Source organism: Passer domesticus, chromosome W, assembly GCF_036417665.1.
Source record: "Passer domesticus isolate bPasDom1 chromosome W, bPasDom1.hap1, whole genome shotgun sequence".
NCBI classification, from domain to species: Eukaryota; Metazoa; Chordata; class Aves; order Passeriformes; family Passeridae; genus Passer; species Passer domesticus.
Genome location: NC_087511.1, coordinates 906,067 through 933,664, shown reverse-complemented (window position 1 = coordinate 933,664; position 27,598 = coordinate 906,067). Strand labels below are relative to the sequence as shown.

Below are 27,598 nucleotides of genomic sequence, written 5' to 3'. Positions count from 1 at the left end.
CAAAACATGAAGTTATCTGGTTGTTGTGGTTTAACATAGTTTGGTTTTTAGTTAAGGAAAAAATCCATGAGCTACAGAAGTGATTCCCTGTAAGGACCTTGGCAACTTCCTTCAGACCTGACAGAAGCAACCAGCTGGCTAGTTTTGAATATTGACACCCTGTTAAACCACTTAAGAGAACTGAATACGCTTCTGTGAAATGACATTTTAAAAAGAACAAACCCCGGGAAAAACTTTCTTGCTTCTGGCTTTTGAACAGGTAACTGGACGCTGGCCGGGCTGGGCTCTGCTCCGCCACACAGCCCAGCCGGCTCAGCCCATGGCACAGCTCGGCTGAGATTCTGCTACGAGCGAGTCCCAACCACGGCCGGTGGGCCAGGCCGGCTCTACTCAGCTTTGGGTGGAACCGAGCCGGGCCCTGCTCCAGCCGTGAGCTGCCAAGCTATCCTGCTGGCACCGCGGAAAATCATGTGGCTAAGAACAGAGGCGGCCCTGCAGCCCCACGCAGAAAGCAGCCCCACGGCTGGAATTGAATGCGTCAGGGGGCAGAAAACAGCCATGCAGCCAGAGTGGCCGCCGCCCCGGCAGAGATCACATGACCATCCACAGGCCTGGGTGAGACACTAACTCTTAGTGCACAGATGAAACTTGCAGACATCAATCCTCTCTCGAGTGAGAGAAAAAGGATGGGGGAAGACACGTAAAGAAAACAACATGGAGACACCGAGGTCAGTGAAGAAGGAGTCAAATCCCAGATGGGAGGAGAATGAGGAGATGCCTTAGTCTTGGGCTGAAATTCTCTTGTAAGGCTATGGTGAAGATATAATTAAGACACAAGACTTTTTTCCTGTAACTCATGGAATGCATTGGGGGGATGTAGCATTCTAGTCATAGCCGTGAGCAGAAGCACCAGTGTTGAAGCAAGCAGATACTGAAGTAGCTGTGATCTAATGAAAAACTTGAACAGAGAGAGATGAGAAAGCTGGCCTCAGGGATGGGAGAAGAAAACCTCTGTTCCCAGAGAGAAAAGAAAAAAACTTTTGTTTCTATACTAAAACAGCTCATCCTTAAAATTGCACCCCAATAAGCTGAGATGACCCATGGTGGTAGTTGTGAGAAGACTACCAAACTGTGGGAGGGACTTCACGACTACAGATTTCTGGGTGGCTGCTATTCGTGAAAATTAAAACCATGAGAGAACTGTTTCTTGTAGAAAAGTCTCCATGGCATGGCAGGAGAGACTCCTCTCCCTAAGTAAACTGAAGAAAGATTATTTTAGAAGTGGTAAACTGACTGAAAATACCAAATTTTGTCTCTTTACATTGTCAGTGGGAAAAGAAAGAGGAGTTGGGGGGAGGAGAAGTGTTCTGAAGGTTTATTCTGATTTCTTATTATTTTTCTTTTAGTTCTGTTAATAAAGTTTTCTTTATACCCTTTAAAGCTTTGAGCCTGCTTTGCTCTCCTCCTAATCCTTATCTCGCAGCAGAAAATGAGTAAATAATTCTAGTGGGTGCACTGGTGTTTGGCCAATGCTAGACCCACTACACTGGTACACCCCACCAGCAGCAGACAGCACTCAAAGCACAACGTGGAGCAGATCTAACATTCACACCCATCATTCCCCTATTAAGATCTTACTCTTATAGCCTCACTGTTTCCATTGCTGATTCTAACTATTAATGTTACCCTAAAGGGCATCATAAGTTGGCAATTATACAGACATCTTAGCTATTCCTCCTGATAGCTGCTGACACATCTGGGAGCAGGAAGAGCCAGTTTCAAGTACTTTAGGAAAGCCCCTTTTGCTGTGCTCTGTGGAATCCTCTGAATCCTTCCCCCTCAGGGAAATCCCCAGGGTCTTGCCTTGGAAGAATATACCATAGTTTTCCTCACCTAGGCTAAAGAGAGGACCTAGCCCATGGTGCTCTGCAGCACTACTGACAATCTACATTAGATTGTTTCCCCCATTGGCCAGTTGACACTGCCCACCCCAATTATTCATCTCTCATCCCTCCTACAGGTTGCTGCCCTTTGCACTGCCCTGTGCCCTCAGGTCATTGGTCACTGACCCCATACTTAAGTCTGTGCAGACCACGTGGTTTCGTCTTTGTCCCTGATCCCTTCAGCGTACTTTGGAATAAACCTTCACTGGAATACATCATAGAAAGATCCTTCCTGTCTTTCCTCTGCTGAGCTATCTGTGGTGTGTGTGTGCGCATGAACTTGAAAGGACTGTTCTGGTGGCCTTACTCTGAGCGGCTTCCGAAGGAGACGCTTCGAAGAAGGTTGCAGCATTTCTACCACCCTGTCACTTTGCAACAGTGCTCAAGTCCCTTTCAACATTTTGTTGAAATCAATAGGTGAACCAACCATATTGGCTAATGGAATTTCAACACACAGCTAAAGCCAAAGCTGTATGAAGATTACCTGGGTGCAACCAGACTGTGAAACACAGTGAGCAGGCGCTGGGCCATGGGCAAGTGAGTCATGCTGGGCAGCTCCAGGTGTACCTTGTACATAAAAGTGTCATTCTGCTCAACATTTGTCAGGTTCCTCTCAGCACATCTCACCATCTCTGTCAACATTGGCGTTATGTCCAAAACCAGTCCACTAAAGCCAGAGAATTGGTTTCAGCACTAGCTGGCAACTGCTTCTCAGAAGCAAACAAAACATAGCAGTTTCAAAGGAAGAAGAAAAAGGTGGTGAAACAATGCTGAGCCTGCCACCTCAGGAAGGATGTTAAGGGCAAAGCCACAAGACTACCCAGTACAGTTGCATGTCAACCACTAGAAATGAATGGGCTTTATTAGCCCCAGTGCCGCAGAGGGGGAGATCAGACTGCAGACTACAGCACCCTGAATACCTTGAATACTACCTACACATGAAATAGGCTGCACCTTTCAGACACAGATCACACTGTCAGACAAGCTGCTACATTGCTAGTTCCTCTGTATGAGAGTAGCAACTAAGATGTCAACTTGATATGTTATTATCAAAAAAGCCAGGCCACATGTGAAACCATACAGACTCCATGTACCTCACTGGTCTTCTGTATGTCATTGGAGACTGTGAGGCACTGTCTGCAAGCATGTACTATGGCTACCCATCATTCACTACTATTATAGTAGAGTTGAACTTGGGAGATGGCCTCTACACACTTTCTTTAATTTCTCCAAGTTTGTCTTTCTTCTAGTTATTACCTCAGACTGAAAAGCAAGTGCTACTTTTCTAAAGGATTTAATTTTTTTATGAAAGTAACCTACTCATTTTGGTAACTCAATTGACAAGGAAGTTTTTTCAATGCAGAACCAGTTATCTACAGGCAATAGGGTTTATGCTGTCTACCTCGTTTACCAGAAGCAGCTTACTCCAGACTGTACCTACATAAAGGACACTGAAAAGAAAATTCAAAGATATAATTTTTAGAATGGTAATTTATAACCCTTCTCCAGTAGGCCATTGCAAGGACATTTTAAGTTTACCATCTCACACACTGATCTTGGGCAACAAAACATTAAGTTACCATGACAAAATCAATTTACTCCAGGGACACTAGTAACAATGCATAAAAATCCTGCAAAGTTAAAGAAGTGCACATCTAGCATCCAGTGAGGTTTTCAGTAGTATATCAATCTGGAGCTGCATAAAGCCTTGGATGCATCCTCAGTGTCAAAATATCCCACATGAACAATAAGTATCTTGCTTTTGTTGGCAATCTTGTAGTAAAATCCTAGTGCAGACCAGGCATCTGCATTAAGTTTAAGGCACAATGGGAAAAATTAATTCTCTGCCATATGCAACACCTTATTTTAACTACAGAACTAGCTATGGCACATAAATAGCAAATTAATCATGAAATGCAACATTTCCAGAGAGACAATCACATTGTAGATTCAGGTAACATTTGAGTTTATATCACGCTAGCTCTTCCTGATGCACTGTGTGAGTGTGTACTTATTAAGATACCATGACTGCAGAAGACACTGCCAGAATTGTTAAACACTGCACACAGTAACACTAGAACAGGCTGCCAGCCACATTTCATCACCTTTCCAAAAAACTTTTAGTTAAAATAGTGTCTTGCAACTAATCAGATTTGACAGTCTATTCAAAGACCACTATTATAAGCATCTTGCTGTTGCTCTGTCTTGCTGGCTTGGAGGGGGAAAAAAAAATAATTGCATCCAGTTAAAAAGTTACTGATGTAGCTACTATGCTTCTGGGTCTAAACTATATTTGCTTTAGTCAAAGTTACTACACTGTACAGTAAAGGTTTGTTTACATTTGTTACTGCTCTTTTAGAAATTTAAAGGACTTGCTCCCAAAGCCTTACTCCGAACGAGTTAATAGAAGACTGCAGCCCTATCATTGTTGCCTCTGGAGAACGAAGTCCAGAACAGGATGCTGAAGGGCATCTGTGGGAATGGCACATAGGGGAACAAATTTTATTCTGATGCTTTACTGCATGCTTTAAGTTGACAAAGAACATAAAACACCTTTCCTGGTCTAGGGAAACAAGTTAGTTGCATAGTACTACAAGGTTTTCTTACAGCCACCTACAAGCTCACTTCTATAAATGTAGACATCTGTCCTGGGTTGACTATATGATGCTTTTGTCCCCAGTCGTCTTGTTCTGTTTATACTGAATAATAAGTTTTACACCTTTAAGACTCTCTTCCAGACAGTGAGGAGGGGAGGGAAGAAGCACGCAGTTTGTTTTCAGACACTGCACTCACTCCTCCACATTCCTGCTCCTGGACTGTGTTGTCTGTGGATGGACAGACAGCAGGACAGAGCTCTTTTTTGCTTTTAGTTAGTTTTAGCTAGCTGAGGCAAAGAAGTTCCCTGGACTGTGGGTTTTTCTTTTTCTTGGACCTGTTCAAACCTGCTCTGGACTGAACACCCAGAAGAGCACCAGCAGCTCCACCTGTGGCCCACCTGGCCTGGCCTGGGCCACGGCATTTCCAGCACCGGAGGGACTGATCAGAGACTGAGTGAGTCGAGCTGCAGCCCAGGGAGGGGACTGTTCTGAGTTTGTCATCTTTTTTTGGAGCAGCAAGAGGTTTTATTGTTTAATATTGTTTGGGTTCTATTGTTTAATAAACAGGTTTCTTTCCACTTTTTCTCCAAGGAGATATTTTCTCCCAAACCGGTTGGGGGGGGAGGGGCCAATTGAATCTGCTTTTGTAGCAGACCCCCTTTGGGGGTTATCTCCCAAATTTGCCCTGAACCAGGACAACATCCTTAGCCTCATTCTCTCATTCTTGGTTCTGGCTAATTCTCTGAAGACGAGATCAGGACTACAGGTACCTAAATTATAAGCAACTTTAATGTCAGCAGCCATCAAGGCAACCTCTTCCCTTCCTGTATGTTCATTTTCCACTTAACACTGAGTCAACAGGGCAACATTTTTAAAACCAGACAGTCAGAGAAACACAGCATACCAGAGCCCAAGATGGGAGCAGAGGATCTCAGAGTTATGATGATAGAAGGGGAGGAGGGGGACACATACAGGGAAACAACCACAAAAACAAACAAAAAAAAAAATACAGATGCAGAAACAGAGAAGTGACAAGACAAAACTGATGACAGAAACAAGTGGCACAAAGAGAGAGATGACAAGTTGCAAAGGCTTGAAGGGACAACACAGGTAACCAAGACAGCCCACCTGACATGTCACCACTTAAACCTGAATGGCTATTTACTTGTGCTGCCAGATAACAAGGAGAACATAGAGAAGTGTGACTTGGTGCAGGCAAGGTATCAAAGGGAGAGTCTCATAAACAGATGAGGAAAAAAATTTACTACCATGAGAAGCTGCTAGCAAGTTGGGGTATTTTTCAATTATAATTTTATTTTGATGTTCCTTCTACTGGTGTTTTCCCTGAAGTTCATATCTACATTCCTTGCCTTCTGAAAGAGCTCTGATTGGTCAAATTGGAAACATCCTATTGCTAATGGTACCTGAAACAGCTTTCAGTGATAACTCAAGCCAATTTAACTATTTGTAGAGAAGAATTGGTCTTTTGTTGCTATATCCTTCATTTTGGGATGCAACTGTGTCTAGATTCCAGATCACATGAATTTTCTGAAGTAACTCCCACCTTCTGAGGAAAGTATTATGGGTCAGAGGAAATCAAAATGCCCCAAGTTATCAACTATAATCAATGTAGCACATCTGTGATTTTCAGAGAAAAAAATCTTGCCATTTCCATTCTGCCGGCTGATACTCATTGTGTAGCCTAAGAACGCACAAATGAGGATGCACTATTCACTCTGAAAACTACAAAAATACCCAAAAAACCCCAACTTTAAAGAGATTAATTTTTGCTGTCAATATTACATTCATTAACTATTACTGATTGTACACTGAAAACCAGTTTGATTCCAGTGATTGATTTCTAATGCACCACAGGTATTTCAGATTTAGACAGTGGTTTAAGTTTTTACTTGTTTCAGTGTAAGTGAAAGGCTAAACCAACATCAGCATTCTGTATATAGTGCAAGACAGAGCAACAAGATGCTTGTAACAGTGGTCCCTGAATAGCCTTTCAAATCTGATTAGTTGCAAGACACTATTTTAATTAAGTTTTTTGAAAAGCAGGTGATGAGATGTGGCTGGCAGCCTGTTCTAATGTTACTGTGTGCAACGCTTAAAAATTCTGTTTGCTGTATATATAGCAAAACCAGAAGTAGACAGTGCCTGTTGCTAAGACAAAAAAGTCAAGGTTCTATCAAAGCTTTCCACCTATGTAAGCATTCCATTATTGCTACACAACTGAAGTCTCTGAGACCAGCAGTAAAAAGCTGATCAGAGTCTACTACAGTGCAAAACGGATTCTGTTTTCATTGATTGCGGTCTCCAAATGGATGACATCAGCCCAAAATCTGCAGCAACTGCTTCTGCTTTGTACTTCTTACAATTGTGCAAACAAGCAGAGTCATCTACATGGAGATACTCCCCTTTCATAAAGCACAGTGATATTGAGCCACTGATAATAGCTCTTTGGATAAAGTAATTGTACAGCTATATTTGACACATTGCAACTACACCTCCTGCAGAAAAAAAAGCAAACATCACCATGACCAGTCTTAACAGAAAAAAAGAAAAGTTTTAAATACATTTACTAAAATCCAAGAGATAAAGTACATTAAGGTTCTTGGTGTATTTTAAGATCAACAAGAACAAACCAGACCCTCCTTGAAGCAAATGCTGGTAGGAAGTTTCCATTTTCAGTATTTGCTAGTGTGAAGGCCCTGGGGGGCATCCCCTAAGTCAGGGAGACACAAGAAGCTTCCCTCAAAGCTGTTACACCCCATTGGCTCCTTCCCCTGTTCCTGTGTCCCTGAGCCACTCCCTCCCTATTCCCTGATTGGCCCTTATCTTTGTACTGCCCCGAGACCAGGGTCAGTCCCTGGGCCCCTCAAGGGAGAGAGCTGGACCCTGAATGTGTGTGTGCCTTGGACCTGAACATCTCACCGCATGGCTGAATTAAACATCTGTGGATATTATGCAAAGGCCCTTTTTGCTTCTTTACCTTGGACTTTACTAGCAGCAATTCAGGCTGCTACATGCTGGTTGAAACAAGTTTAATGACATGTCTCCATCTTATGGGATACAAATGGTCACCTTACATTTAACCAAATGCAGAGTAGGGGTTACACTGACAACAGTGGAGGGAGGAAGGGATTAGATCTCTGTGGCATACACACTCCATGGACCAAAAACCCAAGCAACTGTAACAAGAGATCTGAATTTGAAGGACAGTCCATAACATCAAACTAATTCAGTTATTTCCAGTGCAATGACTGAGGAGCAGGAGGAGAGGAATCAATAAAACAGCACTTTAAAAAATGTTTGCAGAATACATGAATAGGAAAGACATGGAGAAAAGAGCATCTGAAGAGTAGGTCTGCATGCAGATCACATTATTGGATTACAAGACAACACTCTAGTGATGGCAATAACATCCATATATAGGACTTTACATGCAGAACATTAGGAGAAATTGATTCTTCAAATTGTGCCATTGCTTAGCATGACATAATGGGCAACTAGACCTTCTGCTTCAGTACATATCGGTCAATGGGAAGTTAAAGCAGAAGACAGCCCTTCCATACACTCTCAGAGAAGCATGGCATCTCTCACTCTCTTGTTCCATATGGCTTCATTAAATTAATGTTAGACACCTGTAGTTATGCAGCTATCTTCATGTCATGTCCCACTTTGGTCATACCATCTCTCACAGAATCCTTCTGGACAAACTGTCCAGCATACAGCAGGATAAACACACTATGGGATGGGTGAGCAACTGACTCACAGATCAGGAACAAAGGGTTTTAGTGAATGAGGTGACATCAGACTTGTGACCTGTCACTAGTGGGGTTCCACAGGGCTCAATTTTAGGCCCTGTGCTCTTCAACATCTTCATAAATGACTTGGACACAGGACTGGAAGGGGTACTAAGCAAGTTTGCATATGATACAAAACTGGGAGGAGCTGTTGACTTCCTCAAAGGCAGGGAGGCCCTGCACAGAGACCATGACAAATTAGAGGTCTGAGCAATCACCAACTATATGAAGATCAACAAGGAAAAGTGCTGGATTCTGTACCTGGGATGAGACAACCCTGGGGAATGAGATGCTGGAAAGCAGTGCCATGGAAAGGGACCTGAGGGTCCTGGTTGATAGCAAGTTGAATATGAGTCAGCAGTGCCCTGGCAGCCAGAAGGGCCAACCATGTTCTTGGGGTGCATCAGGCACAGCATCACTAGCTGGTCGAGGGAGGTGACTGCCCTGCTCTGCTCTGCACTGGTGTGGCCTCACCTTGAATATCATGAGCAGTTTTAGCCACCACAATATAAGAAAGGTATTAAACTATTAGAGAGCATCCAAAGGAAGGCTGTGAAGATGGTGAAGGGCCTTGAGAGGAAGATGTATGAGGAGTGGCTGAGGGGAGACCTCATTGCAGTCTACAACTTCCTTGTGAGGGGAAGAAGAAGGGCAGACACTGATCTTGTCTCTCTGGTGCCCAGTGACAGGACCTGAGGGAATGGCCTGAAGTTGTGTTGGGAAAGGTTTAGTTTGGATATTTGAAAAAGGTTCTGGACCCAGAGGGTGGTTGGGCACTAGAACAGGCACCCCAGGGAAGTGGTCACAGCACCAAGCCCGACAGACTTCAAGAAGTGGTTGGACAATATTCTCAGGCACAGGGTGTGACTCTCAGGGATGGTCCTGTGCAGGACTGGGAGTTGGATTTGATGATCCTTTTGGGTCCCTTCCAACTCAGCATATTCTGTGATTAAAGACACTGCACTTGCTAAAAGCACATACTATTTGGGCTGGTTATGGATTTAAGGCTCTTAACCGATAATAGACAGCTCTACTCTTCCTTCAAGATCCTGATGGTATATTTGGGACATAAGTTCATTTGCCATACATTTCACCCAAAAACAAGGGAAATGCTACAAGGGTGAGAAAACACAGTACACTAATGCACCAATTTTCAATCACCGAATGACTTACCAGCCATATAAGTTTCCAATGAAGCTGAAGCTTTTATACCACACAAGCCTCTAGAACTACAAGTTTCAGAGGCAAGAACATACGAAAATCAAAATATAGACAGCCTGGTGGTCAAGGCAGATAAGTGCAAGCTTTTTCTTTGGCCAGAGACTGATGTGTCGAACAAGTCTAGAAGATGCACCTATTCTAAATTCCCATTTAACTGTTGCAGCAAATGGGTGACTTTGTTAAAATGGATCCTTTCCAAAAAGAGAGCCTTGTCACAAGAGAAAAGAATCTGCAACTAATATCTAAGGCTGGCCTGACTTCCAAACACAACATATAAGGAGATAACACAGTTTCTGTCAACTCTAAGAACAGATGTGGGTTTAGTGTAGTTCCTACTATTGACTGCTACCCAAGTGATTTAAAGATCATCTAAATAGATAAGCAGAAAAAAAGAGTTTACATCTTGTTTTGGCCTCGAGATCAGCTTCACTAATGTAGAAGCTACATCACCACCAAGAAAAGGGTGTTATTGTTTAACCCCAACTGGCAACAAGAGTACCATACAGCCGCTTGCTCACTTCCACCCCACCCTAGTGGGAACAGGAGGGGAATTAGAAAAAAAAAAATAAAACTCATAGGTTGAGATAAGAACAGTGTAATAACTGAAGCAAAGTAAAGTTTAAAATTATAATAATATTAATAAAAAGGGGGAGGAAAGTGAAAGATAATCCCCAAGAAAAACGACTGATGTGCAATTGCTCTCTACCCGCTGACTGATACACAGCCCATCCCCGAACATCAATCGGCCCCCTTTTAGGCAAATCCCTGTAGTGGGTTGACCCTGGCTGGATGCCAGGCACCCACCAAAGCTCCTCTCCCACTCACCTCCACACTGGGACAGGGGAGAGAAAATATAATGAAGGGTTCATGAGTTTAGGACCAGGAGGTCCCCAAATACCATCATGGGCAAAAAAAGCCCTAATTAGAGATATTAATTGAATTTATTACTACCAAAATCAGAGCAGTATAATGAGAAGTAAAATAAACTTTTAAAAAGACCTTTCCTCCACCCTTCCCTCCTTCCCAGATCTACCTCCTCCCCAAGCAGCACAGGGAGACAGGGAATAGGGGTTTTGGTCATTTCATCACCCATTGATTCTCCCACTGCTCAGGGAGAGGAGTCCTTCCTTGGCTCCACCATGGGGTCCCTCCCACAGGAGACAGTTCTCCGTAAACTTCTCCAACATAAGCCCATCCCACAGGCAACAGTCCTCCCCAAACTGCTGCAGCACGGGTCACTCTTCCATGGGGTGCAATCCTTCAAGGACAGGCTGCTCCATCATAGGCCACTCCCTCCACAGGCCTCCCACAGGGTCACAGCCTTCTCTCAGGCATCCCCCTGCTCTGGCGTGGGTCTCCTCCATGGGTTGCAAGTGAATCTCTGCATCCCCATGGATCTCCATGGGCTGCAGGGAGACAGCTGCTTCACCACGGTCTTCACCATGGGCTGCAGAGGAATCTCAGCTCTTGCACCTGGAGCAGCTCCTGCCCTTCCTTCTCCACTGACCTTGGTGTCTGCAGAGTTGTTCTTCTCACATGTTCTCACCCCATTCTTGTCTGCAATTACAACTGCACAATCACTTTTCTTCTTTCATCTTAAATATGTTATCACAGAGGTGCTACCACCACTGTCCCAGCTGTGCTCCCTCCCAGCTCTTTGCACAGCTCCACCCTGACAGAGCATGAGACACTGAAAAGCCCTTGACTCAGAGTAAGCCCTGCTCAGCAACAGCCAGAACATCAGTGTGTTATCAGCATTATTCCCATACTGAATCCAAAGCACAGCACTGTACCAGCTACTAAGAAAAAAGGTACTCTATCCCAGCTGAAACCAGGACAGGGTGATAAACTAGACCATTTCCCCTTCCTTGAAGTGCAATTGCAGAAACACAGACATTTGCATGATAAACAATGCCAGAAAATATAAATATGCTGTGCAATTCCTACATTCTAGGGGGAAAAAAGGAAGAAAATATGATCTAGCACTCGTAATACTAGTGAGGGCTATAATAATCTCACAATGCAGTAATGAAACAAGTCCTAAATTTGATGAGCAGAGCAACTGCTTTTATCTACTATTTTCCTATATCTTAAGTCTTGAACAGCAAATGCTTACCAGTTCTGAGAGCTTAAAATAATCAGATGGAAAGCATTTAGTAATTATAAACAAATTTAGCTACTTCAACTTAATTAACATAAGACTTCATACTACTATGAATGAGTCAAATATTTAACAATGCTTTAACAATTTACAGTGTTTATAAACTAGGAATCTAGTTTTAATTTAGAGTTCAGAACTAATGAAACAAATCAAGTTAAGCAAAAAAGCACAATCTCCATGTCTAGATTAAGCATGCTGCTAACACTTAGCATAACTGGTCATATGCATACTCTTAGAAATCCAACCTCACAAACTCAAGGAACAAACTTCACCAGTCATTTCAGTCATGACTTCATCTGCTGCTAGCCTAGAGATGCCAAATGGTGCAAGCACAAACATAAACATTAGGAAAGGGCTTAAATCAAATATTTCATATAATCTAGTTGATAGTTATCATGAATGCTGATCTTCAGCAACATAAACCAGACTAACCAGGAGCTCATAACTCTTTACTAGCTTCCATGAAAACATCTACTAGTAGCTAAGCAGCCTGAGTATATTCAGACCATCTTTTAGATGAAGAACTGACTGCTTCTTGTAGAGGACTCATGTTCTTCTGATATGCCCACTTAAAACGTTACTCTGGTGTAAGAATTTCTGATACAAAATGTAGTTGAGAAAACATAAGCTCAGAATTTCCATTTTAACTCAGTTATAAACTGTAACACTACTAACACAACATTGGCATTTTGAACCAATCTGCTTTCCCCTCCAGAAAAGATTTAAACCAAAGTCAGAGAAATTATATTCTGCTTCCCCTTTTAAATACTTCCGTGTTTCGAGTACATTGCAAGATTAAAGGATTCCAAAAAGACCTTGTAGCCTTACAGAAAAGGGAAAACACACAAAAAACCCCCCACCATTATCAAGTCTGGACATAGAAGCTGTTCTTCCAAAATTTCCCAACCACAGGAAAGACAGTATTTCTTCACATTAAAGAAAATCCCTTCCCTATGCAAGCAAGGATTTGGAATAAATCTGATCATTCAAGCAAAGGAAAAAACCCAATGCTCAGTTTCTCTTAGGAGACATCATACAAAACTATACTGACTGTAAAAGGTCATTAGGGACACAGAACACGAGGTTATTCAAACCAAGTCATGGGGTCAAAGCATGAAGCAATGCATTTGCGTACCAGAGAGGATTACCTACCTAAGTAGTTAACACACAACAACTGTGAGCTCACACTTCTTTACCTTTTCTTCAAAGAATCGTTTTCAAAAACCTCTTTCAGAGCTTTTCAATTACAGCTCTATTAGACCTTCTTTAGACTGACATTGATCTGAATTGCACAGATCAATTTTAAATAGATAGCCATGCCTTTAGGCATCCTTGTAAAACAACAGCTGAAGCTTTGGAATTTATGATTGAAAAGACTGGGAGTTATTATGTTAGAAACAAAATGCCAGAGAAGGCTAGATAGTAGTTTTGTCTAATAAGTAAAACTAAATTTCTCACAGAGTAATTTATCAAAATATTTAACTCTGCACTAAGTGTAAAATACAAGAACAGGTTGATGTCAAAAACATTATATAGACTGGAAATTGACAACAATATTGAATGTCCTGAACTATCAATCCCTAAAGTTTGTGGAAACAACACAAAATCATAAGCTTATACAATTAAAAAACAGAATGACTAAGATGATCACTTCTGTGGCATTATAGCACTTTTGTCACCATCACCAGCCAAACAGCTATGGCTGCCAGTATGACAGAATTAGATGTAGTCTGCTGGATTGGTCCAGAAACCTGACTCCTATTCTGTTAGAGATTTTTGTCTCTAGGAAAAGTACCAGGCAATGCAAAACACCATGTAAACAATAGAGATGGAACTCTTCCACGTGGTTTTGATGATTTTTTTATCATTAATTTTTTTATCCATCAACATAAACTATACAATAAGTCTCCCACCTAATCAGTGTACCCTTACAGTAGTCTGAAAATTGAAGTTTAATTCACTAAAGTGAAACTAACATTTATTCATTCACATATCTTATACATAAGATTTCCTTGGTTTTTCCCTTTGACGTTTCAAATATCATAATAATGATGAGGAAGAAGAGAAAGGGGAATAAAACCCAAGAGAAACTGCAGAGTTCAATTACCACCCACTGACCCATGTCCAGACAGTCCCCAAGCTGCGATTGGTAGCTCCCAGCCAACTACCCCAGTTTATATAATGGGCATGACATGCTATGGAATGGAATATCCCTTTGGCCAGTTCAGATCAGCTGTCTTGGCCATATTCCCTCCCAGCTCCTTGTGCACCCACCCACTGGCAGAGCCTGAGACACTGAATAGCCCTTGACTCAGGGTAAGCACCATGTAGCAACAACCAAAACATCAGCGTGTTATCAGCATTATTCCCATACTGAATCCAAAACCAGCACTGTCCCAGCTACTGAGAAGAAAATTAACTTTATCCCAGCTGAAACCAGGACAGTCTAAAAAGTTTAAATCATCCAATTGCAATGGTGATCTAAAGTATCACTGACACTTGAATCACAGCTCTGCATGTACAAAAACCTGAAGTCAGTACAGTTGGTGGTACTGCAACGTAACACCATCCTGGCACACGGCCCTGAAGAAATCGGTCCAACGGTGTTGTTACCACACATACCATCTCAGTCTCATTCCCTTCCTCATAGCTAGTACAGCACCTCCATTGAAGGGTAACTTCCAAAGCAATACCGAGAGGCCGTGAAGGCGGAGCAAGACCATGCAGTAACGCAGCGCTCACAGGCTCGCTCCCCTCCACAGCCGGGGGAGCAGCCCCCAAACATGCAAACCCCGGCCCCGAGAGGCCAGCGGCCCTGCAGCCGCCCCACCAGCACGTCACATCAGCTGAATCACGATAGGGGCGCGGATGGTCCCTCGCCCCAGACAAGGAGAAGCGGTAGCGACATTTAACCCGGCAGCGGGGCGGAGAGCCCGAGGAGCGGACGGCTGCACCCCTCACCCAGACCAGCATCTGTATTCCCATTCCCTACCGGCCCGCTCGTTACCTGCGCGGCACCTGGCGGTTCCAGCTGTCCCCGCGGTCACTGCCCACCACCCGCCAGTACGAAACGCGCACCGTATCACCACCCTCAGCCAGGAGAGGCCATGTTGTCTACCTACCCTCCACCTCGCCTCCTCAACGACACGCTGACGTCACGCCGCAAGGTCACCTACTCAGTCCGAGCCAATCAGGAGGTGCCCACGGTGACATAACCTCAGCGGAAAAGGGGTGGGGCGAGGGTACTCACGCCGCAAGGTCACCTACTCAGTCCGAGCCAATCAGGAGGTGCCCACGGTGACATCACCTCAGCGGAAAAGGGGTGGGGCGAGGATACTTATATTTCTTTCTGCCTAGAGTGGTGTGGAGGTGTGTGGGTTTGTCTCTGCCTGGTTCTGGTTCCGACCCTGCCCGGGGGTTCCTCTAGTACTTTCTGCCCCTCTCCTAGCTGGACATAGCGACAGACTCCTCCGGGATCGATGAAGGTGGCGAGCCGGGCCCAAAGGGGGCATTTTGCTCCATACGTCTCAGCCTCTTTCCTTAGCAGAGATGCCTGCCTCGACACCTGCCCTTGGTCCCCTCACGAGGGGCTGCATGCCTGCCCGGCACACTGAAGAGGCACTCCTGCTGGATGCCCTGGAGCATAGCACTTTCCACCAAGAGCAGCTTTTGCAGCAGGTTTTCAGTCTTTTGAGAGGGCCTTGGTACAAAATTAAGGTGTTTTGTCCAAAATGGAGGTGGTAGTTATGTGTGTGAGGGAGGATGTAGAGAGGAGTGTTAATCATGGCAAATCACGACTGAAAACAGCTAAAGATTATTATCCCTTAGGCGTTTTATCCTCAGGGGAAGCTGGAAAGCCTGATAGGTTCTTTTCTAGGTTGTTTTGTTGGGTTTTTTTTCAGTTTGGCTTTTTGTAGCACCCTTGGCTTTGACGTTAGTTAGGTGAAAAGACACCAAAAAAAGGAAAAAAAGAAATGCCATATTTTTCAGGAAAATAGTATGTTTACTGGTTTTGTGTGACTTGAGATACCAGAGGGTTTCAAGTGGTCAGGAGCTGTCTTTCTTTTCAGTCTGCCTGTACATGACACTTTTTTTCCCCCCGTCTTCCTTTTTCTTTTCTCTACAGTGTTGTTTGTTGTTGATCATTTGGTTTGGGTTACTCCTAATTTTTGCCTCTAAGCACAGGAGAATTTAATGATCCATGTGAACATAAGGAAAAGCACGCATCCATCCACATCAGTTTTAAGGCAGCATAATCATACAAATATTTGTATGCCCCTTATTTCCCTTATAATAAGGGAGTTTATTGGTGAAGAGTGCCTCAAAGTTTGACTAAGCACCTCATTGTGCACTGGGCTCTGGTATTCATTCAGAGAAGTCAGATGATAAAGCCAAGGTAGTTAAATGGGTCTCTTTAAGGGAAACCTGGGATGAAGTTTTGCAAAGTGAAGCCAGTGCCAGGCATTATTTCTTCTGGTCTAGCAGTGGCAGGGGAGGAGGAGGTGTTTTATGCTGGTTGTATGGAAAATCATGCTATGAAAAGTCAGTGTCCATAAAGCAGACAGAGGAATCCTGCAGCTTTATTCGAATAAAGGGAGAGAGTCCACTGGGGCACATGCCTGTTATAGATGCATATTATAATATTGTCTTTTTGCAAATATTAAAATGGATTCTATATGTGTGATTTTAAAGGAACTTTGTTATAAAGATATAGTTTTTATTTCTGTTGTTAAGTTTAGTGAAATAGCTGATATAAGTATTGTAAAAAATGTGTATTTTGTGATTGGCTTTTCACAAGTATTAAAATGAATATTGTATGTGTAAGAAAGTTATGCTGTATTAATTTTCTTAAGTAGTGTGTTAAATACAGTTTTAGGTTATAACATAATGTTAAAATAGAAACTATGCTATGCAAGATATTTGTTTAAGAAAGGACTCGCACCAGATAGGAGCCACAGGACACCTAAATCTTTCAGAGAAAGGGAATTTATTGCTCCCTTATCAGCAGAAAACTAACTTCTTCCCACCTCGCTCAGGCTGGAAGATGGCATGAGGATTAAGAGGAAGAAGTTGACAGTGACCAGACAGAATCCTGTGTTTGAATGGAATTTATGCATCATATATAAGGTGTATGAATATGCAACAGGTGATTGTTTTTAAGGGTTAATCCTCTGTTAATGGGTGTCCTTTTTCGGGCTTGTGTTGCCCAGAAAAAGGTACCCGGACATCCATATCTCTTTGTTTTTATTGTCTCATATTGTCTTAATCTCAATTGTTCAAATTTTATTACTCTAATTCTATTACTATTTTTATAACCATTTTATTACTATTAAACTTTTAAAATTTTAAAAACAAGTGATAAGCATTTTTCACAGGATGCTTGTGTTAAAATGCCTGCTTGGATGGGATAACATCCACTGAACATATGAAGAAGACACCTGCTACAGATATGCCAACTATCAGCACTCACTGTCTGAAGACAGTGTGGACCAAGGCCCAAAAACTGGAGATTATAAGAATGGACTAAAAGCCACAACCAAGGAATCCGCATGCTGTAAAAAGTTGGAACCAAGGAGGAGCCATGCTAAACAATTCTTGGAACGTGTAAACTAGTTTGGGAAGAAAGTTTACTATGCATAAGGGTCTATGAATATGTAACAGGCTGATGTAATAGAAATGGTATATAAAGGGTGTTTCCAAACTAGCAGGTGTGGTCTTGGCTGAGTGCCAAGATGCACCCGGCTGTAATACCCTTTGCTCTATGGTTCTTGTCTCCTATTGTCCTTGATTAAACTTTTAGATTTTCACAGGAGAGTGAACATGTTTTTCACATGCCCGTGGGGTTTTCTCTTTCGGGGTTTCGGTGGGCACAGCTTCCTTTTATCCTAAATTCCTGGCCGCATGTTGCCCCCTCTTCCTTTCCCCACTGGCTGAGGTACTAGGAAGGTACTGAAACAGAGTGGAAATTTTCCAGAGTAGAAATCCATTTCAGATTTAGGTGAAATGTGCCACTTTGAATTATTAAGTCTGTAGCATAGCTGTTTGGTCTGTGTTCAAGACTGCCTGTTCTCACAAAAAAAATTATGCTGGAAAAACTGCTGCAGCCTGTGAAAAACGCCAATCACTTGTTTGTTGAAATTTTAAAAGTTTAATAGTAATAAAATGGTTATAAAAATAGTAATATAATTCGAATAATAAAATTTGAACATTTGAGATTAGGACAATATGAGACAATAAAAACAAAGAGATACGGACATCCGGGTACCTTTTTCTGGGCAACACAAGCCCGAAAAAGGACCCCCATTAACAGAGGATTAACCCTTAAAAACAATTGCCTGTTGCATATTCATACATCTCATACATGAGGCATAAATTCCATTCAAACACAGGATTCTGTCTGGTCACTGTCAACCTCTTCCTCTTAATCCTCATGCCATCTTCCAGCCTGAGCAAGGTGGGAAGAAGTTAGTTTTCTGCTGATAAGGGAGCAATAAATTCCCTTTCTCTGAAAGATTTAGGTGTCCTGTGGCTCCTATCTGGTGCGAGTCCTTTCTTAAACAAATATCTTGCATAGCATAGTTTCTATTTTAACATTATGTTATAACCTAAAACTGTATTTAACACACTACTTAAGAAAACTAATATAGCATAACTTTCTAGCATAATACAATATTCATTTTAATACTTGTGAAAAGCCAATCAGAAAATACACATTTTTCACAAGCCCAAGGACTGAGATAAGAGGGGCCCCTTGAACTTTGAAACAGACAGAGACTGGGGCTTAGGCTGCAGGATACAGGGCAGGATGACCCAGGAGTTCTTTCTGTACTTTCTGAAAAAACCCCCCTAGCTGCAAGTGTAACTTGAAATCAGTAAAATGAATATGTATGAACCTATTATGAAATTCTATGCATATGAATCAGTAAGGAAGATAAAAAAGTATCGGGACTTCTTAGGGGTGTGCATGTCCTTTAGGGGGAACAAGAATCCCCACATGCGTCCAGTGCTGTAATAAACATACCGGCTTTACAACTTTGTAAAAGTTGTGGAGTTAGTTTTTTTCTTTCCGCACATCAGTACAGCCTTCCCGAACCGCCTACCACATATCCCCCCCTTGAACCTACTGTTTTACCCCAAAGTTCAGAAGTTCAGCCTTGTGTAGACCCCACTTGTCTGTTTCAGGAGCCAAGCTGTCTGGGCCCTGTAACAAACCTGCTGCCCGAAGTTAGTAGAGACATAAAGACCCATTTCAAAGACGTTACCACCCACACCTTCACCCATAGAATTGTTTGTAAAGACATTAGCACACATCTTCCCGATCACTGTGGTCAGATTTTCCCACAGGAGATATGTAGAACTTCAGATTGTGCATGTTACAATCAACATGAATATGCTCACAGGCTGTCTCTCAGTAAAAGATCACTGTGCTGGTTCGGGCTGGGGTAGAATTAATCTGCTACACAGTAGCTGGAAACGGTGTTGATAATACAGAGCCTCTCCTATGCTTAAATTGACGGGGCCCGGGGAGGCCGCCAGCGAGAGCCGACGATCCGTGCAGGGCAGCGGGGAACGGACAAGTGGAGAAGCCGGGAAGCTTCGCTCCGAGCTCCGCTGGGGGCGCCGCCCCGCCCCCGACAGGGCCACGCTGCCTGACAGCCGCAGAGGGTGGGCAAACTCGCCATCCTTCCTCCGGTTGCTAGGAAACGAGACGGGCAGGGTGGGACAGCCGGCGCAGAGGCACGGTGCGACTGTCGTAAAAACATCTCGGAGAAAATGTCGTGAAGCGCAGTCGGTAGGGTCTGTGACGAAGAGAGTGACCGGGCCTGGTTCCCCGCACTTATTTGCCCCGTACTCCGGTGGCTCCCTCCCCCTCTTGCTCCATGTGGGGCCCAGGTTGGGGTCTCGGCTTCTCCTCCTTCTTCTTCTCCACCTTCTTCTCCTTCTTCTCCTCCTTCTATGGCCCGGAAAACAGTTAGCAGGAAGCGGAAAGCGGCGACGGCTGCCGCCGGGGGGCTCCAGGGGGAGCAGGTAGGCTGGGGGGCGGGAATGGGTGTACGAGGTGCCTGGGGTGACCCTGACTGGGCGTTGCCGTGTCCCGGTGCCCGGTTGAGGTAGGGGAAAAGGGCGGGGTATTTCGGTGCCTGGGGAAGGTGTCCTGAGGGGGAGATGGTGCGAAGGAGTAGTACCAGGCATGGTGGCTGTCGGTGCGATACAGCGGGCAGCTTCCCCCTGTCTCTGCTCCCTGCCCCGGTGGCCCCGGGAGCTCTCTGTTCGGCCCATAACCGCCGAGTCCCCGCCGCCCCAGAGCTGAGCGTTACTGCGAGGCCACCCCAGGCCGGGACGGAGGAGGCCGATGAACGGCGCGGTCAGTGTCAGATGGCCCCCGCGGTGTCACCTCCAAACCTGCCGAGCTCACGCCAGGAGGCTGTCGGGGCTGCTTTTCCGTTTAAAGTGCTTCTTGGCTTCCTCTTGTTTCTATAAGCTTTTGGTGTCCCAACGGTGCCGAGCCGGGGTGGATTGTTTTCAGTATTATGGCAGTGTTACTTCTTTAGCAAATATTTATGTTTAATTTTATGTTGCTGAAGGCTTTATCACAATTTATTAGTTAATCTTCGTGTATGGTATTATATGGGTAGTTTGGAAGGCTTCAGTATTTTGCTGAGAATATATTTGAATTTAGATGGCTTGTGTCTTAAGTTTGTTCTAGATGCTTTATCTGTTTAATGCTTCCTTTCCACAGTATGTGTGGGATCACTCAGTTCACAAAAGGAAAAGACTCTACCGGGTGAAAAGGTCTATGGTGTACTACCTGAAAGGTAGAGAGGTCAGGATGCAGAATGAGTCCAACTATCACCGCTTGTTGCATGGATATGCAGCCCAGCAGCTTCCCAACCTCTTGAAGGAGAGAGAATTTCACCTTGGAATCCTTAATAAAGTATTTGCCTCCCAGTGGCTGAACCACCGGCAAGTGGTGTGTGGGACAAAATGCAACACAGTAAGTGCCACCTATCTTTTGCTTCTTGCTGTTAATTATTCTACCCCCAAATGACACTTACCATAATTGAAGTATGTAGATAGCCAAGGAATATATTAGGAAATAATTAGGTGTGGATTCCAATTTGTGCACAATTAATTTTGAATGAAGGTAATGCTTAATGATCACTCATTCTCATCTGAAAACATGGCACTATGCGTATGGCCCGAAACCTGAACATGAGGCCTATATCTCATGCAGTATCTGTCTAATCCACATAGAGTGGTTTACATCTATTTGCAGAATGGCAAGCAACAGTAGGGTTTGATCTTTCTTCCTGTCCTGCAAATGTAAAGTTAATGAATGATGTTAGCTTTGCTAAATGGTAGTTAACATGCCTGGCAAAACTTGCTAGTAAGACTATTTTTATTGTGCTCAGTCTTTTACCATTTGGTTTTATGTATGGTTCTGTGCTGCTGACTTGGGTCTGGAGCATCTCTCTTATGAGGAGAGACTGTGGGAGCTGGGCCTGTTTAGTCTAGAGAAGAGAAGACTGAGAGGGGTTCTCATATAAATATCTCAAAGGCAGGTGCCAAGAGGATGGTGCCAGACTCTTTTCAGTGATGCCCAGTAACAGGATGAGGAGCAATGGCCATAAACTACAACACAAGAAGTTTCACCTCAACATTAGGAAGAACTTCTTTACATTGAGGGTAGCAGAGCACTGGAACAGGCTGCCCAGGGAGGTCACGGAGTCTCCCTATCTGGAGACATTCAAGACCCACCTGGACATGTTCCTGTGTCACCTGCTCTGGGTGGCTGTGCCTTAGCAGGGGGTTGGACTGGATGATCTCCAGAAGTTCCTTCCATCCCTAATGATTCTGTGACTTCAAAAAGTTGCTACAAAACTAAAAACTATGGTTAAACTCCAGATATTCTTCAAAGTAGCTAGAAATGTTCCAAACAGAAAAAATTAATTTAGATCTTCAGGATTATTCTTTTGCTTTTCCAGTTTGTAATTTTTTTTCCCCACTCTAAATCTGTTTTCAGTGTTTAAATAACTTCCTTTGCTTATGTATCTTTACATGCTTTAGCAAAATTTGAAATCTGTTCGGACTCTGTTATTGTGGCAGGGCGTCCCCAACACAGGAAATAAAAAGCCTTGACTCCATGATTGCAGAAGGCTGAACAACTGCTTTATTAAGCTATACTATACTACTACTATACTAAAGAGAAACCCATGACCCATACAGTCATGACACAGCTTTGACCTAATTGGTCAATCAATCAAAGCCACCATCACCAGAGTCCAATTAAGAAACTACCTTTTGGTAAACAATCTCCATAATACATTCCATATGTGCATAACAACAGGTGCAGAGATTAAGATAAGAATTGTTTTTCTTCTTTCTCTGAGCTTTCTCACAGCCTTCCCCAAGAAAAATCCTGGGAATATTGTGCCTGCTGCTCTTTGTGAAGAGAGCTGTGGCCACACTCTGCCATGTTTCAGATTTCATATTTCCAAAGCATCCATTCATAGGAAAATATTAAAATAATGTACTATGTGATTAATAAATGGAGGAGATCATACTTAGCTAATGCTCTCTCTGCTGGAGTTAGTGGCTCAACTTCATTGGCTGAGGTTTCAATGTCATATATGAAATTCTAATTGAATTAGAATCTCAAACCTGTTCTTTGCAGGTTGGTTAGTGCCACAAAAATGAATTGAGCATTGTAGAGAATATATAGATCAAGCAGCTCTAAAACCTCAAAGTATATCACTAGGTGTGATTATTTCTTTGCCTCAAGTTTTTTAGTTTTTGGGGTTTTTTTGCAAAAGCCACACTCAATGATCTGACCTGCAAGGGACAGTGTTTTTTGGTTTTGTTTTTTCATTTCAGATGTTTTGTTATTATTCATAGTTACATAGCAGGAGGCTTTCATGCAGTAGCTCTTAATAAGCAAGGCCTAGCTGTATAAACAAAACAGTCTTTTGACAGGAATTAAGTCTGAAATAGAATCTCTCTGCCTTCAGTTTCCATGCGTGTTCATCGCCTCGGTCTCAAGAGTATTTGGTTTTCTGTGAACTGCATGTGATACCCATGTCTGTTTTCAGAGTCTGGTAGTTTCTGTGCCAAGTATAGTGTGGGTGGTAGAGATGCCCTTTAGCAGTCAAAGTCTCTCACTTCTCCATCTTTTGTCATCTGTCAACATGTGCTGTCTCCCAACCTCCTGAAATTAAATGTGCAGGGCAAGACACAAAAACTGACTAATGTGATTTTGGCACTGAACAAATTCAATTATATCAAAGTGTGTGCCCATTAGATAGTGCTTCAGAGTTTCACATCAAGATGGATTGTCTGCTTGTGTGGTCTTGTCTCTGGAAATGTAGTTCAGTCAGTCAATTTGTTACCAAATCTCTGAAAACCAGAATGAGATTCCTTAACACTAACTTTTTGTGTTAAGGAGGGCATCATTTATTCATGCATCTGGAAGGGAATGGAGGATCACTCCTTCCTAACATGCCCCCCTGATTTCTACAAACGTGTTGCTAATATACAGTCACTACATACATATTATAATTTGCCCATTACCATAAAAATCCTTACCATGTTCCCAAATTCAGTCCTTGTTTTGGCTGTAGCTGCATTCCTAAACCAGATATCTCCTCTTTATCTTCTAACGTCCTTGCTTGGAGAACAATTTCTGCATGCCTTGCTTCTCTGCTAAAGGTCCACAGAGTGTCTTCTCTGGTAAAAGTTCACAGTCACGGTGTCTTTCTACTAAAAGCTCACAGTTACAGTAGAAATTGAATTAACCTTCTTGATATCAAACTCACTGACTTCTTTTACCACTGCTCACTTCTCAGATGTTTCTTTATATCATGGATTGTTTCTCTGCACTCTTTCAAGTAGGACATATGAGGCCATTACCCACTTGCATTGCCTGTACAGCACAACCTGTGAGTAGGTTTTGTGCTTAGTGCATGTTCTGATCTCCACCAGAAAGCAAGCATACGTTTGATATCTTAGTGTTTAAAGAGTCCATGTTTCTTTTGGGCTTGGAATTTTATCAGTAAATAAGTATTGCTGCAGAACAGAAACCAAGCATTCTGTTAACATAGAAAAAAGAGGTGTTTATAATCTAAATAAAAGTAAAGATGGGAAAAATCAAACAGTGCTACTCAGTGTGAGCAGTGGGGGTATTGGTATAATGACACTGTAAGCATTGTCTTGCTTCTGTTGTTAGCAAAAAGCAAATATGAAGGAAAACAATAACATCATTTTCTAGCTTGTATGAGGGTGTAATTTTTGTCTGAAGTTGTGCTTTTTCAGAATAGGATGTTCCCACCTACTTGTTCTTGCTGGCACTGATATGTGTGTAGCTGGGGAATCAGCTGGATCACCTTGCTGCTTTGTGCAGATGGGCTTTCTTGTAGGGTTAGTTTTACTGAGACAGAGATATGATGCAGCTGATCTTGTAGCTACCTGAGGACTAGTTGCTGTCATAGAGGTTGTGAAACTGTTTGGGTGGATGAGGAAGAGTCAAGTGGATTCTCAAAGATTGACTTAAGCCAGTTGTAAAACTTCATCACAGTTGATTTTCTCTTAGTGACTCAATTTTTAGCAGGGCAATGTGTTTATCTTGGGTTTCTTTCAAATGTTAATATGAATGACAAGAATGTGTCTGTGATTTCTGAGAGCAGTATGTAAAGAGCTGGGACACAGAGCATGTCAAGTACTTGCTGTGTGAGGACTAAGCAGTCTTTTTCATGCATGTTCTTTATGTTTTGTAAATCTATGTCCATCCTGCTTGCATAATAAAAAAGTGCTGTAGCTCAAGGTGACACCCTTTGTTTGGTTGATTTGTATGATCAACTAAAACCTAGGGCTGCTTGTTCATCTGCTGTTCTGTATGCAGGGGCAGCAACAGAGGACACAAGAGTCTAACGTGCTGCCTTGAAATGACATTTAGTAGGCCTGGGGTTTATTTTTGCTGTATAAAGTCAATGCTTTCAGTTAAAGATGCATGGGAAAAGCACTTATATTTAATTAAGTGGTAACTTTGTTGGGTTCCTGTTTGTCCCCTCCCCCAAACTGTTGTCTCTGAAAGGCAGGTCATAAAATGGAAGTATACTTGATGAAAGAGCCTGGCAAACTGTTCTGATCACAGTACTGTATATAAATTAAGGATGGATTTTCCAGTTCACACTCTGGTTGATATATACTTGATTCCTTGCTACAGTCTTTACTTTTGGCAAATTGATTAATGAAGTTCCTTAGTGTCCTGGATTAGGACAAATTTGGGAGAAAACCTCCAAAAGGGGGCCCCCAGAAAGCAAACCCACACGGCCCCTACCCCCTACTGGTTCAGGAAGGATTCCTCAGAGAGAAGTGGAAAGAACCTGTTTATTTAACAGGCAAAACCCCCCCAGCACACAAAATTAACGATACTGGATGGCAACACTCTTTCACCAATCTGAAAAGGATGGCAAATTCAGAAAGTCTTTCCTGGGAGTGTTCACTCTGCTGTCGGTCCCTCTGGCGCTGGGGATAGCTGCTGCAGCCACAAGATGCAAACTCTTGGTGTTTCCCAGGTCCCAGTCTGGAGCAGGTTTCAGTGGTTCCAAAAAAAGGGAAAGGAAAAACAGTCCAGGGAAAGATTTGGACTGCTTAGCTAAACTAACTAACAAGCAGAAGCAAAAAGCAAAAGCAAAGCAGGAGCACAGCAGAAGCAAGAGCAAAGCAAAAAGCAAAAGCCGCACTATGTACTGCCCCGTCTCTGTGTCCCGCCAGCCATGGGGGAGCAGGCTGATAACAAAAACCAAAACAAAACATTCGCTCTTCAGAGCCAATCTTGAAGGCACAGAACATAATATCCAGCATAAATAGAACAGACGACTGGGGATACAAGCATCATAACGTCACCCTAGGACACAGTTAATGAAGCAGGGCAATTTCTAACTTGATTGTAAGCAGTTTGAAAAGGGGACAGCTGCAGTGTTGCCTTTTTCCCAACGTGGAAATGAAACTCGTGATAATTTTAGTACGGGGGTAATATAAAAGGGGATCTTATTTGAAGGCCTTCAGAGGCAGTTATGGAAAGATGTCCACAAAAGCCCGCCCCTCCCAGGGTGAGTACATATTTATATGTTTTAGGAAATTAGCATAATTGATAAAAAGCACCAATTAGGAGGACAAGTGGTGATTCAATTTCCCCCCAGGTTAAGCCCCTTCTCTGGAGTTCCCCCCTCAACACTAGCTGTACTTTGTCTATGAAAATGTATCTCTGAGAGTTGTTCTTGGCCTTGGTTCCCAGGAATAACCAAGATAGCACTGGGGCCTTGTACCCCCTGGGGCTTGGAGCTCTGGAATTTGTTTTGTTTTTCTGCCTAGGGAAAGGCCATGGAAAAGTACTGGGAAAACAAGTCACTAATACAATAAGCTACAAAGCTACAAATATATGCGTGAAGAATACAGAGAACATATAAAAGAAAAAGGGTATAACCCAAACGGCATCAGTAGAGTAATTGTTTGGGGGCCTGTCGTGGTTTGACACAGGCACCACATCTGGGCAGAGGAGAGAAAATTTAGTGAAGGGTTCATGAATTGAGATAAGGACCCAGAGAAAACAATTCAAGAGAAAAACAGGCTCAACTTAAACTTGCAAAGTGAATTTATTGCTAACAAAATCAGAGGAGGATAATGAGAAGTAAAATAAGCCCTTAAAACACCTTTTTCCCCCAGCCCCTCCCTCCTTCCCACTGACAGTGCAGGGAGACAGGGCATGGGGGTTTTGGTCAGTTCGTCACCCAAGGATTTTCTTCCACTGTTCTGGGAGAGGAGTCCTTCCCCTGTAAGGCCGTGGGGTCCCTCCCACTGGAGACAGTTCTCCATGACCTTCTTCAGCGTGGGTCCACTATCACGAACAGCAGCCATACCGTACCTGCTGCAATGTGAATTCCCCCCACAGGCAGACAGTCCTCCCAAAACTGCTGCGACGTGGGTCACTCTTCCACAGGGTGCAGTCCTCCAAGGACAGGCTGCTTCAGCCTGGAAGCAGGGGCCCCCTCTCTCCACTGGGTCTTTCACTGGATCACAGCCTCCTCCAGGCATCCACCTGCTCCAGCATGGGCACCTCCCCCATGGGCTGTGGGTGGATCTCTGCATTCCCTGTGGATCCCCATGGGCTTCAGGGGGACAGCCTGCTTCACCATGGTCTTCACCACACTCTGCAGAGGAATTTCAGCTCCGGTGCCTGGAGCACCTCCTCCCACTCCTTCACTGACCTTGGAGTCTCCATGCTGTTTTCCCTCATGTTCTCACCTCCTCCTCTTCTGTGACTAGAAGAAAAAACTATTGTGCCCACTTTGTTTTGGTTTTCTTCTTAAATTTGTTATCACAGAGGCATTACCAACCTCTCTAATTGGCCCAGCTTTGGCCAGCAGCTCATCCATCTTCAGAGCCATCAGGGATTTGCTCTGCTGGACATGGTGGAAGCTTCCAGCAGCTTTTCACAGAAGCCACCTCTATGGCCCTCCCGTTACCAAAAACCAGGCCAAGCAAAACCAACACAGTGGTCTTCAGATCCTCTGCATCCCCAATTCCAAAACCCCAGGGGTCAACCTTGAGTCTCCCCAGTTCTTTCTGCCAATGGCTCCAGGAAGGATCATTCTCCCCAGCTGTGGTGTAGAGCACATTTTTTGCATCTTTCCCTATTCTGACTGCCCCAAGGGGCTACAGCATGAACTGTCTCCTGTTTGATTTGCTCAAAGGCTTTTCATTGCTCAGGGCCCCATTGGAAATAATTCTTCTTCCTGGTCACTTGATAGGGAAATCTTAATATAATTTGGAATATACATTCTCCAAAATCCCACAATGCCTAAGAAA

General features: G+C 43.4%; 2 protein-coding genes across 11 annotated transcripts in view; one reads left to right on the top strand and one right to left on the bottom strand.

Moving 5' to 3' along the window:
• Positions 1-14,969, bottom strand: part of LOC135289156 (ubiquitin-associated protein 1-like) — a 116,244-nt gene extending 101,275 nt beyond the window's left edge. For 3 of the 5 annotated variants that reach the window (XM_064402572.1, XM_064402571.1, XM_064402573.1), the window contains exon 1: positions 14,742-14,868. The gene's annotated coding sequence lies outside the window, so the exon portion shown is untranslated. Of the gene's footprint in view, positions 1-14,741 lie in introns of all 5 variants that reach the window. The other 2 variants (XM_064402574.1, XM_064402576.1) reach the window with 2 other exon arrangements.
• Positions 14,970-19,482: 4,513 nt separating this feature from the next.
• The window catches only part of LOC135289154 (DDB1- and CUL4-associated factor 12-like), a 55,839-nt gene continuing 47,723 nt past the window's right edge, over positions 19,483-27,598 (top strand). For 5 of the 6 annotated variants that reach the window (XM_064402565.1, XM_064402569.1, XM_064402568.1 and 2 more), the window contains exons 1-2: positions 19,483-19,762; positions 20,475-20,729. In XM_064402565.1, coding sequence (XP_064258635.1) covers positions 19,691-19,762; positions 20,475-20,729 — 327 coding nt within the window. In that variant the 5' untranslated portion in view covers positions 19,483-19,690. The other variant, XM_064402570.1, reaches the window with a different exon arrangement.